The sequence below is a fragment of the Notolepis coatsorum genome (assembly GCF_963971535.1).
Source record: "Notolepis coatsorum genome assembly, chromosome: 6".
NCBI lineage: Eukaryota > Metazoa > Chordata > Actinopteri > Aulopiformes > Paralepididae > Notolepis > Notolepis coatsorum.
This window is the reverse complement of record NC_140170.1, coordinates 178,240,458-178,259,583: the sequence shown is the minus strand read 5'-3', so window position 1 is coordinate 178,259,583 and position 19,126 is coordinate 178,240,458. Positions and strand designations below refer to the sequence as shown.

Below are 19,126 nucleotides of genomic sequence, written 5' to 3'. Positions count from 1 at the left end.
CTCAAACCGTCTCACTCAGACGTAACCTGGCCTCCCTATCCCCCTCCACCCTCTCCTCTGACATAATATCCGCTCTACCTTTGAGTGACACCTTCTCTGCTCTCCCCACAGAGATGGCAACCTCCACCCTCCTCTCAGCCCTTGCAACCTCCTTTGACAAGCTCTGTCCCCTCGTTGAGAAACCTGCCCGCCGTTCCCCACCCAGTCCATGGCTGACGGATGCAGTGAGAGAACAAAGACAGGTCCTGAGAGCGGCTGAGAGGAAGTATAGAAAATCACGCCTCACTGCTGACATCGACACATATCACAACCTCTTGTTAACATTCTCCAAAACCATTACTAATGCCAAAGCTTCTTTCTTTCACCATAGGATCGAGGCCTCTGCCAAGAATCTTCGCAAACTGCATGCTACCATGTCCTCCCTCCTCACTCCCCCCCCACCCCCTCCTCCCTCATCTTTTTCTGCTGAAGACTTTGCGATCTTCTTTGAGGAAAAAGTGGAGAACATCCGCAGCTCCTTCTCCCAACCCCCACCCATTCCAAACGCTGAATCGAGAACCTCATCCTTCACTCTGTCATCTTTCTCTCCCATTACAGAAGCCGAGACCCTGACACTGGTAACGTCGAACCGTCCGACTACATGCCAGCTGGACCGGCTACCCTCCCCACTCCTCCAGACCATAGCACCGGACATCCTCCCATTCCTAACTGCAACCATCAACTCCTCACTCAACTCGGGGGTGGTCCCCACCTCCCTAAAACAAGCCAGAGTCACGCCCCTCATAAAAAAACCAACCCTGAACCCCACCGTCATAGCCAACTATCGTCCTGTCTCTCTTCTCTCCTTTCTTTCTAAAACACTTGAACGTGCTGTATCCAACCAACTTACTGCTTATCTCTTACAGAATGACCTCCTAGACCCCAATCAGTCTGGCTTCCGGACTGGCCACTCCACAGAAACGGCCCTCATTGCGGTCACAGAGGCACTTCACTTAGCAAAAGCGAAAGGCCTCTCCTCTGTCCTGATTCTCCTAGATCTATCTGCAGCCTTCGACACAGTCAACCATCAGATCCTCCTCGCGGCCCTCGCAGGAATGGGAGTGGCTGGATCTGCGCTGACATGGCTGACATCATACCTCAACGACCGCTCCTACCAAGTGTCATGGAGAGGGACTCTGTCGGCCACCCGCCCCCTCCGGACGGGTGTCCCCCAGGGCTCGGTCCTAGGACCCCTTCTCTTCTCCCTCTACACTAAATCACTGGGTAACATTATCACGTCTCATGGCTTCTCATATCATTGTTATGCCGATGATACTCAACTCTTCCTCTCCTTCCCTCCCTCAGATATCCACGTCTCTGAGCGGATCTCGGCCTGTCTGTCCGACATCTCCGCCTGGATGACGACCAACCACCTCAAACTGAACCTAAGCAAAACAGAATTGCTCCACCTGCCGGCCAAATCCTCCCCCCTGACGACCTCTCCATCACAGTCGAGAATGCAGCTGTGACCGCGTCCCCGACCGCCAAGAACCTTGGTGTTGTCCTCGACGACCAGTTGAACTTCTCTGCTCACATCGCAGCGACAACCAGAACCTGCAGATTCCTCCTGAGCAACGTCAGAAGGATACGCCCCTTCCTGACAAAAGAAGCCACCCAACTCCTCATCCAATCAACAGTCATCTCCCGCCTCGACTACTGCAACGCACTGCTAGCTGGCCTCCCGGCCACTGCCACCAAGCCTCTTCAACTCATTCAAAACGCAGCGGCCCGCCTGATATCAAACCTACCGAAGTCGGCCCATGTCACCCCACTTCTTAGGGACCTGCACTGGCTCCCCATTGCTGCACGTATCCGCTTCAAGGCCCTCGACCTAGCATACCGTGCAGCAAAGGGAACCGCTCCCGCCTACCTCCGGTCAATGGTCTCTAACTACACACCCTCAAGACCCCTACGCTCTGCATCTTCTGGCCGCCTCAGACCTACTCCTATCCAAGCTCCCGGAGGGTCATCAAAGAGAAGCCGCCTATTCTCAGTCCTTGCCCCACAATGGTGGAATGAACTACCCATCCCAGTTAGGACAGCCGAATCCCGTCCAATCTTTCGCCGTCGACTAAAGACTCACTTCTTCAACCATTATCTGAAATGATTAAAAAAAAAAAAAAAAAAAAAATCTAACCCTGACTAACCTTACTGTCATGCACTTGTCCTAATAAACTAACCTACACTGTAACACGCAACACTTGATGAACATTGTTACTCAGCTGATAGAGTTGTACCCTTCTTGCTGTCTTGTCGTACAGAACTTGTAAGTCGCTTTGGATAAAAGCGTCAGCTAAATGACTAAATGTAAATGTAAATGTAAATGGTAGCTGGCTACACAGCTTGTCGGTGTGCTGGAGCCTCGGCAAGCTAACGGTAGCTGGCTACACAGCTTGTCGGTGTGCTGGAGCCTCGGCAAGCTAACGGTAGCTGGCTCCAGGCTATTAGCACATCGACAAGCTGCTGGAGCGCCCGACGCTCGGCTGGTTGAAGTGGATCTAGGTAGCCAGCAGGCTGAATGCTCCGCGACGCTGAACTGCCTGGGCCGGTCTGTCTGTCGAAGACTGAGGGAACCGCGTCCGGCTTCAGCTGCAGATCCTCCTTCCCTGTCCAACAGGCTGGTCGCGCCGCCTGAGTGCAGCCAGCCTGAGCCAACGTGCCAACAACACTGTTTTTTTCACTGGTAGTTTGTGGAAATTAACCAACTTTCCTCTCTCTCACATGGTAAAATTAGTTTGAACAGCCAGGAGCAATACAAACAGAACCACCGCGGTCCCGTTGTTTTGTAGGCAACATTTTATTTACTGACTGACCCATTCACTATAGGCAGCTAACCAGCAGTGTATACACCAAACAAGCCCCATGACGTCAGCCATGACGTCAGCAACAAAATGGCGGCGCCCATGTTGAAAACAGGGATATTATATTTGATTTTTCAGACAAATAAGATAGATTTCACATTTGATTATAGAACCCTGTCTTACACAAGGTACACAACAAACAAACTAGGATCACATTGTTCACTGCTTCATCTCCACTTTAAACTACCAGTATGTACAGCACAATACACTGTATACTACATTATACTATTCACTTAAACTACAATTTGCATGCAGCGCCTGCAAAAGCCATTTATTTAATATAATTATATTTAATATAATAATTAATTCATAGAATTATTCTATCTTATGTGATCATGAATGAAAACAAAATTATTTCGAGTCACTGTGAACCAAATGTTAAGCCTAGAATATGTTAGTTAACTAAATTGCGGACCCTGTCTGTAACTTTTCATAGCCTTATAATAACCTCAAACATCTTTAGTTTACATGCTTTCTACTTGTAAAATAATTCATATTTGAAGTCTTCAAGCTAGGTTGTCTGAAAAGGGGAGAGTAAAAAGTAATAGTTTGTTGTTTGATGTTTTTAAATGATCGGGAGGTCATAGAGGTCACATCACATCCCTCTGTTCCTAGGGGTAACCAATCACTGACACACTGTACTTCAACACACAAGATACTACACCATATAACAGTGCCCTCTGCTGGACACAGTTGGTCATAACAGACAACCTGAACACAGTAGACAGGGGTTCTCAACCTTTCTGCTGCCAAGGCACCCCTGTGTTCAATAAAATATTCCAGGGCACCCCTTTGACCCCTACATACGATAAAGACTTTTCCGGTCCTGTCTTTTTAGCTACAATGATGACAAAAGTGCTTGCTTTCAAAATAATGTTTATTTAAGAAACCGGGAAACACATTTGTGTGTATATGCAGGCTATATAATGCATTATTAACAGGTGTTTCAGGTCTAAATGGCTTAGTACTGTTGACATTACACTGCTTGTAGTAGTAAATCAAATAGCATATTTCTTTAAATAAAAGTACAGAAAATTATCACTAAAGTGCTATCTGTTGCAGCTGCACACTTTTCCATAAAAATAGCATATTTGGATAAGTGTGACCATTTCTCAAAAACTGAAAATCATGTATTTATTTGCACTGTTCTCCATAAAAATAGAATATTTTGATAAGTTTGACCATTTCTCAAAAACAGAAAATCATGTATTTTTTTTTAAATACAGAAAAGGATCACCAAGTTACCATTTCTCAAAAAATATAAATAAATACAGAAAATAAGCACTCGTTCACTCAGTGAACATTTCTAGCTCAATGCGAGGTCTGCTGCTGCTGGCTAATAATACGGTCAATACGTGGGGAGATCTTTGACAAGGCAACACGCATGTAATCCTCAAGGCTCAACTTGGCCCTATATTTTGTTTTCAGAGCTGTCATGGATGAAAAGCCAGCTTCACACAGATATGTGGTGCTGAATGGTATCAACACCTTAACTGCTGCATCATGAGATACTTGGTACTCAGCACCACACTCTGAAACTAGCTCTCCAGGTGGTATCATGAGATTTCAATGAGTTCTTCCAAGAGTTTGGATGGAGATGTGTCAGGAAGCTTTGTCTCAATGTTGTCTGTACATTTGTTTTTATCCAGAGTAACTTGGTGATCCTTTTCTGTGTTTTATTAAATAATGATTTTCAGATTTTGAGAAATGGTCAAACTTATCCAAATATGGTATTTTCATGGAAAACAGTGCAGCTGCAACAGATAGCACTTTAGTGATAATTTTCTGTAATCCAAAAAGAAGTAAAAATATATATATATATATATATTTAAGAAACCGGGAAACACATTTGTGTGTATATGCAGGCTATATAATGCATTATTAATGCCGCGGCACCCCTGTTGAGACCCGCTGCAGTAGAACACAAGTACCTGGGGGCTTATTATATATTGTATACCATACACTAAGTGCTGGCCCCAGAACAGATCTAGTGGATAGGTATTGGACAATGGGGCAGAGGTCAGTTCAGCTAATGTTCTCCTATGTTCTCACAGAGACAAATAGGCAAAGAGTAGTGGCTTAGAGATAGATATCTACTAGAGCTGCTGGGTGTGTGTCTGTGTGTGTGTATGTGTGTGTGTGTGTGTGTGTGTGTGTGTGATACACAGTGGTTTTATCTGACGGTGTGTGTCTCTCTCCTTGCAGTCCTCTCTTCTACAGACTCTGCCGAACGTGGAAGGTACGCCCAGCAACGTGACTTTAAGGATAGTTCCTGTTCTTTTCAAGATTCAAGAGATTTATTAGTCACATACAGTACATACACGAGACATGTAGTGAAATCAAGGTGGCCATGCCTTGTGCAAAAAATACAAATAATAATAGAATAAAATAGAATAGATAATAAAATAGACATGATAAAAAGTACTAAGATAAAATACAATAATGCTAAGCTTATGAATTGAAGGTAATGAGTCCGTCCTATATACACTATTATACAATATACAGTTATGCTATATATAACTATACTATACTAACTATACTAACTATACTATACAAAAACATAATGTTTTCTAAAGTGACTTTTTTTTTTTACGTGACCTGTAGTGTGTTTGTGTGTGAGAGAGTGCAGGATGTGTGTGTGTGTGTGTGTGTGTATGTGTGTGTGTGTGTGTGTGTGTGTGCATGTGTGTGTGTTCATGTGTGTGTGTGTGTCGTGTGTGTGTGTTCATGTGTGTGTTCATGTGTGTGTGTGTGCTTGTGTGTGGAGAGATCAGTGTTCAGTGTTCTGATGGCCTGCGGGAAGAAGCTGAGTCTGAGTCTCTCTGTTCTTGCTGCATGTATGTGGAGGCGCTTGCCTGACCGCAGCAGCTTGAACAGGCTACTGTTGGGCCGTCGACCAATCCATTCGTTGATTTCATTGACAAATCAGTGAGACTTTCTGAACTCGTCACTCCAGTGCTGACCATAAATAGCCATTTCAACATGGAGAAAATAAATAATACTACAATTATTTAGATAATTTAACAATTTAATTGAACTCTTGGTCGACTACAACCAAACTGACCGACCAATCAGACCAAAGACCCTTAAAGGAACACACCAACATTTTGGGAAATTAGCTTATCGTCTTCTCCAGAGAGAGACAAGAAGATAGACACTAGTTTCCTCTCTGTGCGTTCAGTAGGAAGCTACATGCAGTATCTGGCTGCACGTTAGCCTAGCTTAGCACAATGAATGGAAGCGAACAGTGCCTTCAGGAGAGGTTTTAGTTGGACAATGCCTAGGCTAACCGGCACTGTCCGCTTCCATTCATTGTGCTAAGCTAGGCTAACATGCATTTCTGCTGAACCAAATTATCCCACTGCTTAACTCCTTCTTAGCAATAAACAAATGGATGACAACTCCCTAAAATTAAAATAAGCTGAAATCCTACTATTTCCTGAATTTCCCCAAGGGGATCAATAAAGGAATATCTTATCTTAGTCTGCCCTATTAAGTTACAAGTCTTGTGGTTATCATGGACTCAGACCTAAGCTTTAAATCACACATCAACAAGGTGACAAAAACATCATTCTTCCACCTTAGAAACAAAGCTAAAGTACGGCCATTTAGGATGCTGAAAAACTGATCCATGCCTTTATCTCAAGCCAACTTGACTACTTGACTCCTTTACTGGCCTCCCGAAAAAACACACAGTCAGAAAGACCAACTCATTCAAAACTCTGCAGCTAGGCTATTAACTAGAACCGAGAGGAGAGACCACATCAGTCCAGCGTTAGCTACTCTGCAGCTAGGCTATTAACTAGAACCGAGAGGAGAGACCACATCAGTCCAGTGTTAGCTACTCTGCAGCTAGGCTATTAATTAGAACCGAGAGGAGAGACCACATCAGTCCAGTGTTAGCTACTCTGCAGCTAGGCTATTAACTAGAACCGAGAGGAGAGACCACATCAGTCCAGTGTTAGCTACTCTGCAGCTAGGCTATTAACTAGAACCGAGAGGAGAGACCACATCAGTCCAGTGTTAGCTACTCTGCAGCTAGGCTATTAACTAGAACCGAGAGGAGAGACCACATCAGTCCAGTGTTAGCTACTCTGCATCGATTTTAAGGTCTTCCTCCTTATATACAAAGCAGGATCAGGACCAAGCTACATTGCCAATTCTCTTGTCACCTATGTGCCCCCAAGAACATTACGATAATCGACTACTGTTTTATTGAAGTTACCCAACCACAGCCAAAAGAAAATCGGCGACTCAGCCATCTTGAATTATGCACCAAAGCTATGGAACACCCTACCTATGGACATTTTGGAGGCTAGATCACTAAATATTCTCAAAAGTAAACTAAAAATGTACCTCTTCACCTTAGCGTTTTAATACACTGCTGTTTGGACTCATTGCATCCAGACTGTGATTGCTGTGCTGCAGATGAGAACTATTTCACTGCACTGCAATAAATCTATGTAAATTATAGCTATTATATTGCACCGCTCTTATTCTGTCTATTTTTATACTCATTCTATGTCTGCACTTTATGCATTGTTTTTATTTGGTCAGAAACCTGCTAATAGTCTTTTTATACATTTTAATGTCAGAAATCTATCATAATAATAACCAATAAGAAATCTATCACAATCTTTTTAATAGATTTTCATGACGTCCCGGGAGGTTTTAATATCAATTCTCTACTAATGTTATGCCTATCTATAATTATGGTCTGATGTGTGGGTTGAATTTGAGCGAGTTCCTATTGCTGGCCACACCTCAGGCTCTCAGGCAGAGCCAGCAATGCAAACACCCACCTACACACACTCAACACCCCACCCACACACTCAACACCCCACCCACACACTCAACACCCCACCCACACACTCAACACCAATCCACACATCAGACCAAAACAAAGAAATGTAAACAAAGGGCAGTAGCAAGACAGGCTCTTTTGCCTAGACAGAGGTCACTGTTTGACAGCATTACAGATTCTACCTTTAGTGAAGAAAAAATAAATATATTATGTTGTTGTTGTTGTTGTCATTGATGTCCCTCCTCCCAGCCGTCATCCTATTCGGCGAGCCAATCCGATGGGAGACCCACCTCCAGTTGGTGATTGACGTGCTGCTGTCCAATGGGAACCTGGGCTCCGCCTACGAGCCTCATCACGCCGCCCACATGCCTCTGCTGGCCTGCAACATGGACCTCATGTGGATGGCAGAGGCCCCGTCTCCACGGTATGTCACACTAACTATAAATATACTATATATATATACACTATAAATATACTATATAAATATATCTCTATACAATGAAGAACAGTCAGCTGTCTGAACAGTGTGGTTTTGTGTTCCCAACATCAACTGATCACTTTGTTGATTAGTATTTGAACTGTAATTAACTTAGTGGTCTGATCCTACTTACTATAATCTATGAATTTACCTGTAGGGAAAGGTTAACCTTCTGTAGTGTGGTAGTGAAAGGGTTAACCTTCTGTAGTGTGGTAGTGAAAGGTTAACCTTCTGTAGTGTGGTAGTGAAAGGGTTAACCTTCTGTAGTGTGGTAGTGAAAGGTTAACCTTCTGTAGTGTGGTAGTGAAAGGTTAACCTTCTGTAGTGTGGTAGTGAAAGGTTAACCTTCTGTAGTGTGGTAGTGAAAGGTTAACCTTCTGTAGTGTGGTAGTGAAAGGTTAACCTTCTGTAGTGTGGTAGTGAAAGGGTTAACCTTCTGTAGTGTGGTAGTGAAAGGGTTAACCGTCTGTAGTGTGGTAGTGAAAGGTTAACCGTCTGTAGTGTGGTAGTGAAAGGGTTAACCTTCTGTAGTGTGGTAGTGAAAGGGTTAACATTCTGTAGTGTGGTAGTGAAATGGTTAACCTTCTGTAGTTTGGTAGTGAAAGGTTAACCTTCTGTAGTGTGGTAGTGAAAGGGTTAACCGTCTGTAGTGTGGTAGTGAAAGGGTTAACCTTCTGTAGTGTGGTAGTGAAAGGGTTAACCTTCTGTAGTGTGGTAGTGAAAGGTTAACTGTCTGTAGTGTGGTAGTGAAAGGGTTAACCTTCTGTAGTGTGGTAGTGAAAGGGTTAACCTTCTGTAGTGTGGTAGTGAAAGGTTAACCTTCTGTAGTGTGGTAGTGAAAGGTTAACCTGTAGTGTGGTAGTGAAAGAGTTAACCTTCTGTAGTGTGGTAGTGAAAGGTTAACCTTCTGTAGTGTGGTAGTGAAAGGGTTAACCGTCTGTAGTGTGGTAGTGAAAGGTTAACCTTCTGTAGTGTGGTAGTGAAAGGGTTAACCTTCTGTAGTGTGGTAGTGAAAGGTTAACCTTCTGTAGTGTGGTAGTGAAAGGTTAACCTTCTGTAGTGTGGTAGTGAAAGGGTTAACCTTCTGTAGTGTGGTAGTGAAAGGTTAACCTTCTGTAGTGTGGTAGTGAAAGGGTTAACCTTCTGTAGTGTGGTAGTGAAAGGTTAACCTTCTGTAGTGTGGTAGTGAAAGGTTAACCTTCTGTAGTGTGGTAGTGAAAGGTTAACCTTCTGTAGTGTGGTAGTGAAAGGGTTAACCGTCTGTAGTGTGGTGGTGAAATGTTAACCTTCTGTAGTGTGGTAGTGAAAGGTTAACCGTCTGTAGTGTGGTAGTGAAAGGGTTAACCTTCTGTAGTGTGGTAGTGAAAGGTTAACCTTCTGTAGTGTGGTAGTGAAAGGGGTAACCTTCTGTAGTGTGGTAGTGAAAGGGTTAACCGTCTGTAGTGTGGTAGTGAAAGGTTAACTGTCTGTAGTGTGGTAGTGAAAGGTTAACCTTCTGTAGTGTGGTAGTGAAAGGGTTAACCTTCTGTAGTGTGGTAGTGAAAGGGTTAACCTTCTGTAGTGTGGTAGTGAAAGGTTAACCTTCTGTAGTGTGGTAGTGAAAGGTTAACCTTCTGTAGTGTGGTAGTGAAAGGGTTAACCTTCTGTAGTGTGGTAGTGAAAGGGTTAACCTTCTGTAGTGTGGTAGTGAAAGGTTAACCTTCTGTAGTGTGGTAGTGAAAGGGTTAACCTTCTGTAGTGTGGTAGTGAAAGGGTTAACCTTCTGTAGTGTGGTAGTGAAGGGTTAACCTTCTGTAGTGTGGTAGTGAAGGGTTAACCTTCTGTAGTGTGATAGTGAAAGGTTAACCGTCTGTAGTGTGGTAGTGAAAGGTTAACCGTCTGTAGTGTGGTAGTGAAAGGTTAACCTTCTGTAGTGTGGTAGTGAAATGGTTAAGATTCCCATCAGTTTATAAAGGTGGGTATTTTATTTAATTTTTATTTTTTTTCTGTTTCTGATTTTTCTCCCCGTCCCAATTAGTCGTCGTGCCAATTCCCCCCCCTCCCCTACCTGGCTGCTGTATGCATGTTCTCCTACGAGTCGGTACAAGGGCGTCCCGAGTCGATCGCACGCTTCCTCCGAGACGTGCGCCGACAGCCAGTGACGTCTTTTCACTTGGCAGCGAGGACTCTCATTGGTGAAGTGTAACGCGTGGGAGGGCACGCTATCTCCACCAAGTCCTGCCCCCGCTTAGCAAGCGCCGAGACCTGACCTGTAGGCGTCGCTGTCCACAACGCCAGATTCCCACCTGCCAGCTTCCCCACCCCCTAACACTGCCAATTGTATTAGTGTGAACGGCCAGCCAAGCTGGTGGCAACGCCGAGAGCTGGGCTCGAACCCAGCATCTCCTGCGTTGGTGACGAGCGCAATCTCCGCTACGCCACCTGACCGCTCAGGTGGGTATTTTCTAATGAACAAAAAGAAAGGTGTTTAAACTCAGTTTAGGTGGTTTATCCTCCACTACACCCCTGACTGGTAATAAAGAGGTGTTTAAACTGAGTTTAGGTGGTTTATCCTTCACTACACCCCTGACTGGTAATAAAGAGGTGGTAATGGAGTTCATTACATCCCTGGTCATAATAACCTTCCCTACTGTATATCTCAAGGTTTGGTCACGGCACCTTCCTGGTGTGTCTGGAGAGTTTGTACAGGAAGATAACGGGCCGCGAGCTGAAGTACGAGGCGCTGATGGGGAAACCAAGTGAGCTGACGTACCACTTCGCTGAGTACCTGGTCAGAGAGCAAGCCACGCAGAGAGGCTGGGACACCACCACCCTGTACGCTATAGGGTAAGATATACACACCACCACCCTGTACGCTATAGGGTAAGATATACACACTACCACCCTGTACGCTATAGGGTAAGATATACACACCACCACCCTGTACGCTATAGGGTAAGATATACACACCACCACCCTGTACGCTATAGGGTAAGATATACACACCACCACCCTGTACGCTATAGGGTAAGATATACACACCACCACCCTGTACGCTATAGGGTAAGATATACACACCACCACCCTGTACGCTATAGGGTAAGATATACACACCACCACCCTGTACGCTATAGGGTAAGATATACACACCACCACCCTGTACGCTATAGGGTAAGATATACACACCACCACCCTGTACGCTATAGGGTAAGATATACACACCACCACCCTGTACGCTATAGGGTAAGATATACACACCACCACCCTGTACGCTATAGGGTAAGATATACACACCACCGCCCTGTACGCTATAGGGTAAGATATACACACTACCACCCTGTACGCTATAGGGTAAGATATACACACTACCACCCTGTACGCTATAGGGTAAGATATACACACCACCACCCTGTACGCTATAGGGTAAGATATACACACCACCACCCTGTACGCTATAGGGTAAGATATACACACCACCACCCTGTACGCTATAGGGTAAGATATACACACCACCACCCTGTACGCTATAGGGTAAGATATACACACCACCACCCTGTACGCTATAGGGTAAGATATACACACCACCACCCTGTACGCTATAGGGTAAGATATACACACCACCACCCTGTACGCTATAGGGTAAGATATACCCACTACCACCCTGTACGCTATAGGGTAAGATATACACACTACCACCCTGTACGCTATAGGGTAAGATATACACACCACCACCCTGTACGCTATAGGGTAAGATATACACACCACCACCCTGTACGCTATAGGGTAAGATATACCCACCACCACCCTGTACGCTATAGGGTAAGATATACACACTACCACCCTGTACGCTATAGGGTAAGATATACACACTACCACCCTGTACGCTATAGGGTAAGATATACACACCACCACCCTGTACGCTATAGGGTAAGATATACACACCACCACCCTGTACGCTATAGGGTAAGATATACACACCACCACCCTGTACGCTATAGGGTAAGATATACACACCACCACCCTGTACGCTATAGGGTAAGATATACACACTACCACCCTGTACGCTATAGGGTAAGATATACACACCACCACCCTGTACGCTATAGGGTAAGATATACACACCACCACCCTGTACGCTATAGGGTAAGATATACCCACTACCGCCCTGTACGCTATAGGGTAAGATATTCACACTACCACCCTGTACGCTATAGGGTAAGATTACACATTACTACCCTGTATTATACACTATACAGTGTATAGATATTAGGGGTGTAACGGTACACAAAATCCACGGTTCGGTACGTACCTCGGTTTTGAAGTCACGGTTCGGTATTATTTTCGGTACGGGGGGGGGGGGGGAATACAAAAGAAAATTGCTTTTCATTTATCTATTTATTTATTTAACTGTATTAAACAATATAAAACTAATTGGCCATAATTTACTGAGCAAACGAATGCTTACTGCTGTAACCTACTAATAACACTTGAGTAAATATGAAGATTATTATATAGCACATGTCGTGGACAACTGTAGCGTGTGCTTGTTTATACAGAGCCCCTTTCATGACTGTGATGCAAGCCCTGCTTGAATCACAGTCACGAAAGGGGCTTGTTTATACAGAGCTGGCATGACTTGCTGGCTGAAATACGGACGAGAGGGAACTAGGTAGCGGGGCTCTATTACTCTCTATGTGCTTAAACCCAGTGTTCTCGACAACGGAGTATGGTCGCAGATCTGCTGCTATAAAAACACCTATGGCGTTTGTTATTGCTTTGGCCCGGTCTGAATTAATAGCGAGATGCTGCTTGAATGCCACAGGGAGCTGGGTCTGTTTCTTCCTTGTACCAGTGATATTCACATTCGGGTGATGCCGTTTCAAATGCGTGATAAAGTTTGCAATAAAGTTGAACAATGCCGGCTAGCCCCTTTTGTGACTGTGATGCAAGGCTTGCATCACAAGTGTGCATCACAGTCACGAAAGGGGCTAGCCGGCACGTAGCTTTAGTGCGATCCACCCCGTCTTTGTCCATTACTGTGGTTAACTGGGAATCCGAAATGATCCTAAACGGGAGACTTGAATGTTGTGGGAGCATCTTCTAGCTCTGGCTGGTCAGTTAGTATTGACTCGCCATACTAAGGCTAATAGCTATGCTGAATTACAGCTCTCGTTCAGTGTAGCTGCGTGCTGCGTGGGATGAACAAACAACCGTTGCAATCGTTCGGTGCACAGCACGTACTGTACCGGAGGACCACATTGAGGCGGTACAGTACGTATTCGCGTACCGTTACACCCCTAATAGATATATACACATATACATACTTTTCTTTCAAACTTCCCAAACTCCTCTGCTATTGACACCAGCTCTCTTGATTCCTCCCGTTGCCTAGCGACAACCTGATGACAGATATCTACGGGGCCAACCTGTACAACCGCTACCTGGGACAACGACGTACTGCCAGGACTGCGGCCACTAAGCTGGTTGCTCAGGTGACAGGAGCTCAGGTGATAACAGCACCCCCAGAGGACGACCTGGGAAGTGAAGCATCATGGGAGAGTCAGCTTTCAGCCCCGACCGCCACACACTGTCATTCTATACTGGTAGGTAGATGGTTGGATGGACGGACGGATGGACGGATGGATGGACAGACAGACGGACGGACGGACAGACAGACAGACAGACAGACAGACAGACAGACAGACAGACAGACAGACAGACAGACAGACAGACAGACAGACAGACAGACAGACAGACAGACAGACAGACAGACAGACAGACAGACAGATAGATAGATAGATAGATAGATAGATAGATAGATAGATAGATAGATAGATAGATAGATAGATAGATAGATAGATAGATAGATAGATAGATAGAAATCAGCGTCCGAGGAACAGGGAAAGCCTGGATTCAAACATCGGGTTAATTGAATCTGGCTAATGGGACTTTTGATCGACTTAGTTGAACCAGGTACGGGGAATAGGGCCCAGGCGACCACAGCTGTTGTGTTTGTTTCAGGTGACCACAGCTGTTGTGTTTGTTTCAGGCGACCACAGCTGTTGTGTTTGTGTCAGGCGACCACAGCTGTTGTGTTTGTTTCAGGCGTCCACAGCTGTTGTGTTTGTTTCAGGCGACCACAGCTGTTGTGTTTGTGTCAGGCGACCACAGCTGTTGTGTTTGTTTCAGGCGACCACAGCTGTTGTGTTTGTTTCAGGCGACCACAGCTGTTGTGTTTGTTTCAGGCGACCACAGCTGTTGTGTTTGTTTCAGGCGACCACAGCTGTTGTGTTTGTTTCAGGTGACCACAGCTGTTGTGTTTGTTTCAGGCGACCACAGCTGTTGTGTTTGTTTCAGGTGACCACAGCTGTTGTGTTTGTTTGTTTCAGGTGACCACAGCTGTTGTGTTTGTTTGTTTCAGGTGACCACAGCTGTTGTGTTTGTTTCAGGTGACCACAGCTGTTGTGTTTGTTTCAGGTGACCACAGCTGTTGTGTTGTTGTTTCAGGTGACCACAGCTGTTGTGTTTGTTTCAGGTGACCACAGCTGTTGTGTTTGTTTCAGGCGTCCACAGCTGTTGTGTTTGTTTCAGGTGTCCACAGCTGTTGTGTTTGTTTCAGGCGACCACAGCTGTTGTGTTTGTTTCAGGTGACCACAGCTGTTGTGTTTGTTTCAGGTGACCACAGCTGTTGTGTTTGTTTCAGGCGACCACAGCTGTTGTGTTTGTTTCAGGTGACCACAGCTGTTGTGTTTGTTTCAGGCGACCACAGCTGTTGTGTTTGTTTCAGGCGACCACAGCTGTTGTGTTTGTTTCAGGTGACCACAGCTGTTGTGTTTGTTTCAGGTGACCACAGCTGTTGTGTTTGTTTAAGGTGACCACAGCTGTTGTGTTTGTTTCAGGCGACCACAGCTGTTGTGTTGTTGTTTCAGGTGACCACAGCTGTTGTGTTTGTTTCAGGTGACCACAGCTGTTGTGTTTGTTTCAGGTGACCACAGCTGTTGTGTTTGTTTCAGGTGACCACAGCTGTTGTGTTGTTGTTTCAGGTGACCACAGCTGTTGTGTTTGTTTCAGGTGACCACAGCTGTTGTGTTTGTTTCAGGTGTCCACAGCTGTTGTGTTTGTTTCAGGTGACCACAGCTGTTGTGTTGTTGTTTCAGGTGACCACAGCTGTTGTGTTTGTTTCAGGTGACCACAGCTGTTGTGTTTGTTTCAGGCGACCACAGCTGTTGTGTTTGTTTCAGGTGACCACAGCTGTTGTGTTTGTTTCAGGTGACCACAGCTGTTGTGTTTGTTTCAGGTGTGTACCGGCGTCTACAACCCCCGCGCCCCGCTGCCCAGCGACCAGACCAGCCCCGTGAAGGAGACGGTGTTCCACGGTCACCGCGACTTCCGCTTCGACCCGGGTCTGGTGGAACCGGGTCACATCGTGGAGGACGTCGAGGCTGCCGTAGAACTGGTGTTTCAACAGGAGGGCTTTAATCCTTGACCTCTGACCCGCAGCAACCGCCGACCCTAACCCACTTTATCGTAGAGGGAAGCCGAGACTGCGATGGAGCAGGTGGACCCTTTAACCGCTGACCTTTTTTTAACCCATGACCCTAGCAGTGGTGCCCCCTGCGGCAGGAGATGGTGTTTCAACAGGAAGGGTTCAAGGGGTGCACGATATAGATTTTTTCGACCCCGATATCGATACCGATAACTTTCTGCTCCTCAAGGTCGATACCGATAACCGATATATATATATTTATTGTATTATAATTCTTTTTTTTTATGTATATTCCTGTAGTTTTGACCTAACCAGATTTATCATGACATGAGCGTTACTACTATGAACAAAACAAAGCCAAGAGAACAGTTTTGACTCTTCAAATAAAGTGACTATATTTATTTTTCCAAATAAATATAATTTGAGTCAATCACAAAATTCACAATCCGTCAATGTCATTAACAATGTGTTTCCCTGAACAATGAGTGAACTAAAAACCAACAGGTATTGTGCTTTGTCAGTAGGGATGGGTACCGGTACCTGTGAATCGATACCGGTACCCAACAGTACCTTTTTTCTGTACTTTAGTCTCTAAAAGTTTTCGGCTTGCCATTGCCCCGACTGCTTTGTTGTTGAATCAAGTCAAATCCTAAGTAAGCATATATTGTGCGTGTGAACGTTGACATGAAAAGAAAAAAGTAAAAAAAAAAGAAAAAGTGTACCAAAAATATATATATATATATATATTTTTTTTTTATTATCGGAGCTATCAATAATTTTATCAGGTTTATCGGGATGACGTCATAATAGCTGGTATCGGCCCGATAATTATCAACCCGATAATTATCGTGCATCCCTAGTTCAAGCCTAACCGATGACCTCTGACCCTTCTTTGCAACCTAGATCCTGTGTTTCTATTGGTCCATTCCAAATAAAACCTCCTCGACTGGATCAACTGGATCATGTTTGAGTGACGCTGGTGTTCAGCTGCTGTTCAGTTCAGCAGAGCAGCCATGCAGCAGTCAGAACAGTTCCTCAAAAACAGTTAAATATGTATTTCTTCGTAGTGTATCGCAGTGGGTAAAGATGCAGCCAATCAAATGACGAGATTTATCCATCGATCAACCAACTGATGATGCCAGATGTGAACACAGAAAGAAACAGGGTCTAGGTTGAAAATAACACCAATGTTTCTTAAACCCAATCATAGTCCAGATGTGGGACACTCTGACTGTTCTCTGCCGGGGTCAATCATAGTCCAGATGTGGGACTCTCTGACTGTTCTCTGCCGGGGTCAATCATAGTCCAGATGTGGGACACTCTGACTGTTCTCTGCCGGGGTCAATCATAGTCCAGATGTGGGACTCTTGACTGTTCTCTGCCGGGGTCAATCATAGTCCAGATGTGGGACTCTTGACTGTTCTCTGCCGGGGTCAATCATAGTCCAGATGTGGGACTCTCTGCCTGTTCTCTGCCGGGGTCAATCATAGTCCAGATGTGGGACTCTCTGACTGTTCTCTGCTGGCATCAATCATAGTCCAGGCGTAGTGTATACATCCTGTACTCCTAGACTATGTGATAGTTGGGTTAGTCAGGCATCATAGTGTATACATCCTGTACTCCTAGACTATGTGATAGTCTTTAGGGTTGGTCAGGTATCATAGTGTATACATCCTGTACTCCTAGACCTAGACCATGTGATAGTCTTTATCATAGTGTATACATCCTGTACTCCTAGACTATGTCAGAGCCATTACATTGACCCTCACCATGGCTCTGATCCTAATGCACACTACAGACCCTGTTTTTTTCTACACAGACTCAAGTCTCACTCCTCCAATCTCCCCATGACCCTCTCTGACTGTGTCGACCTACATTTAGATACACACCTTACACACACACCTTACACACACACACACCTTACACACACACACACACACACACACACACACACACACACACACACACACACACACACACACACACACACGCACACACACACACACACACACACACACACACACGCACACACCTTACACACACACACACACACACACACACACACACACACACACACGCACACACACACACAGTACATACCGAACCATGTCACAGGGTTTCTGCCTGTGACTGAATACGATGCAACATCTGAGCTACAATCAAGACTTGTATTAATTAAATATTTGTTGTTGTGTTATATGAAAGTATATTCTCAGAAGAGAGTTTGTGTTTATATAAAAATATAAAAATGTGTCTACCTGCTGAAACACTAAACACACGCAGCAGCGCGGGCTACAGTGAGAACTACAATCATTATGTTCGTCATGAAATAACAGTTGTCCTGAGAGATGTTTGTCTTAGTGTTTTTGTGATTGTCTGGACCTGCCAGGCTTGATTAACGCATGTCTTGTCTTCATTTTATTTGACTGTATTTATTGCTACCACTTTACTTCAACTCTGAAGAACATTTACCCTAAGAAGAGCTTGGCCACAGCTACAGTACATGGTTTATTCATGAATAATGATTCAAACACATTTTAATGGTTAAACGGGATAGTTTAGATTTTTTGACATTAAAGGTGCTATAGATAACGTTCAGACACTAGATGTCGCACTAGAGCACCAGCATGTCATCTATCAGGTGCATTCCCACGTGGGGACATACATGGGAAGTAGGGAGGGGGATACATGCAAGCAACATGTAAACAAAAACATTCATTTTGGACCTGCAAAATTTTTTTAAATGATAAATTATAAAATCAATACTTTTTAGTTGGGGGGGGGGGGGGATACTTTTGTTCCACACCTTTCTAAAAGCTCTGTGGATGTATTCTTTTAAAATAATGATTACTCTACATAAACATTTGTATCTATAGTACCTTTATGTGGTATGAAATATTTGCAGTCACTTATGCATTCGTTTACTTACAGAGTCCCGTGGCAGAGTTCTGGCCAGGTTTCAAGCCAATCGGGAAGCTTCAGACCGGCAGCAAATGAGGTCTTGAAACAAAACAGTTTCATCCACAACAAATGTTTTAACAGGAACGTCCACAACAGATAACAGCGGCCCTTCTCTTAGACCAGGGGTTCTCAAAGTGTGGATAATATTTCCAAATTGACAGCTAATGTACCTGCAATTATGACTCACGAGATGCCTAGCAAGTTTTCAAAAACTGCCATTCCTAACTCTTCTTAAAAGCAAAGTTGCTTGCTTGCTTTAAAACTGTATTGGAACTTAATTTAACGCATTTACACCGAAACAGCTCATTGCGACAGTGGCTCGGGAGGTAGAGCAGTCGTCTGGTAATCCGGAGGTTCCCGGTTCCATTCCCGCTCCTCCCAGGCAGCGTGTCGAAGTGTCCTTGAGCAAGACACTTATTAACCCCTAACCGCTCCCGATGAGCAGGTCGGCATCTTGCATGGTCACCTCCGCCGTCGGTGTGTGAATGTGTGAGTCAATGGGTAAAATATGAGGAACA

At 44.8% G+C, this 19,126-nt stretch overlaps 1 protein-coding gene across 1 annotated transcript in view; it reads left to right on the top strand.

The window, feature by feature from the left end:
* The window catches only part of LOC311229782 (haloacid dehalogenase-like hydrolase domain-containing 5), a gene marked incomplete at both ends in the record, with an annotated part of 34,714 nt that extends 19,067 nt beyond the window's left edge, over nucleotides 1-15,647 (top strand). The window contains 5 exons of the mRNA XM_084315856.1: nucleotides 5,106-5,139; nucleotides 7,954-8,128; nucleotides 10,826-11,008; nucleotides 13,554-13,764; nucleotides 15,459-15,647. Of these exons, the coding sequence (XP_084171982.1) occupies nucleotides 5,106-5,139; nucleotides 7,954-8,128; nucleotides 10,826-11,008; nucleotides 13,554-13,764; nucleotides 15,459-15,647 (792 nt within the window). The remainder of the gene's footprint in view (nucleotides 1-5,105; nucleotides 5,140-7,953; nucleotides 8,129-10,825; nucleotides 11,009-13,553; nucleotides 13,765-15,458) is intronic.
* Nucleotides 15,648-19,126: the final 3,479 nt, after the last annotated feature.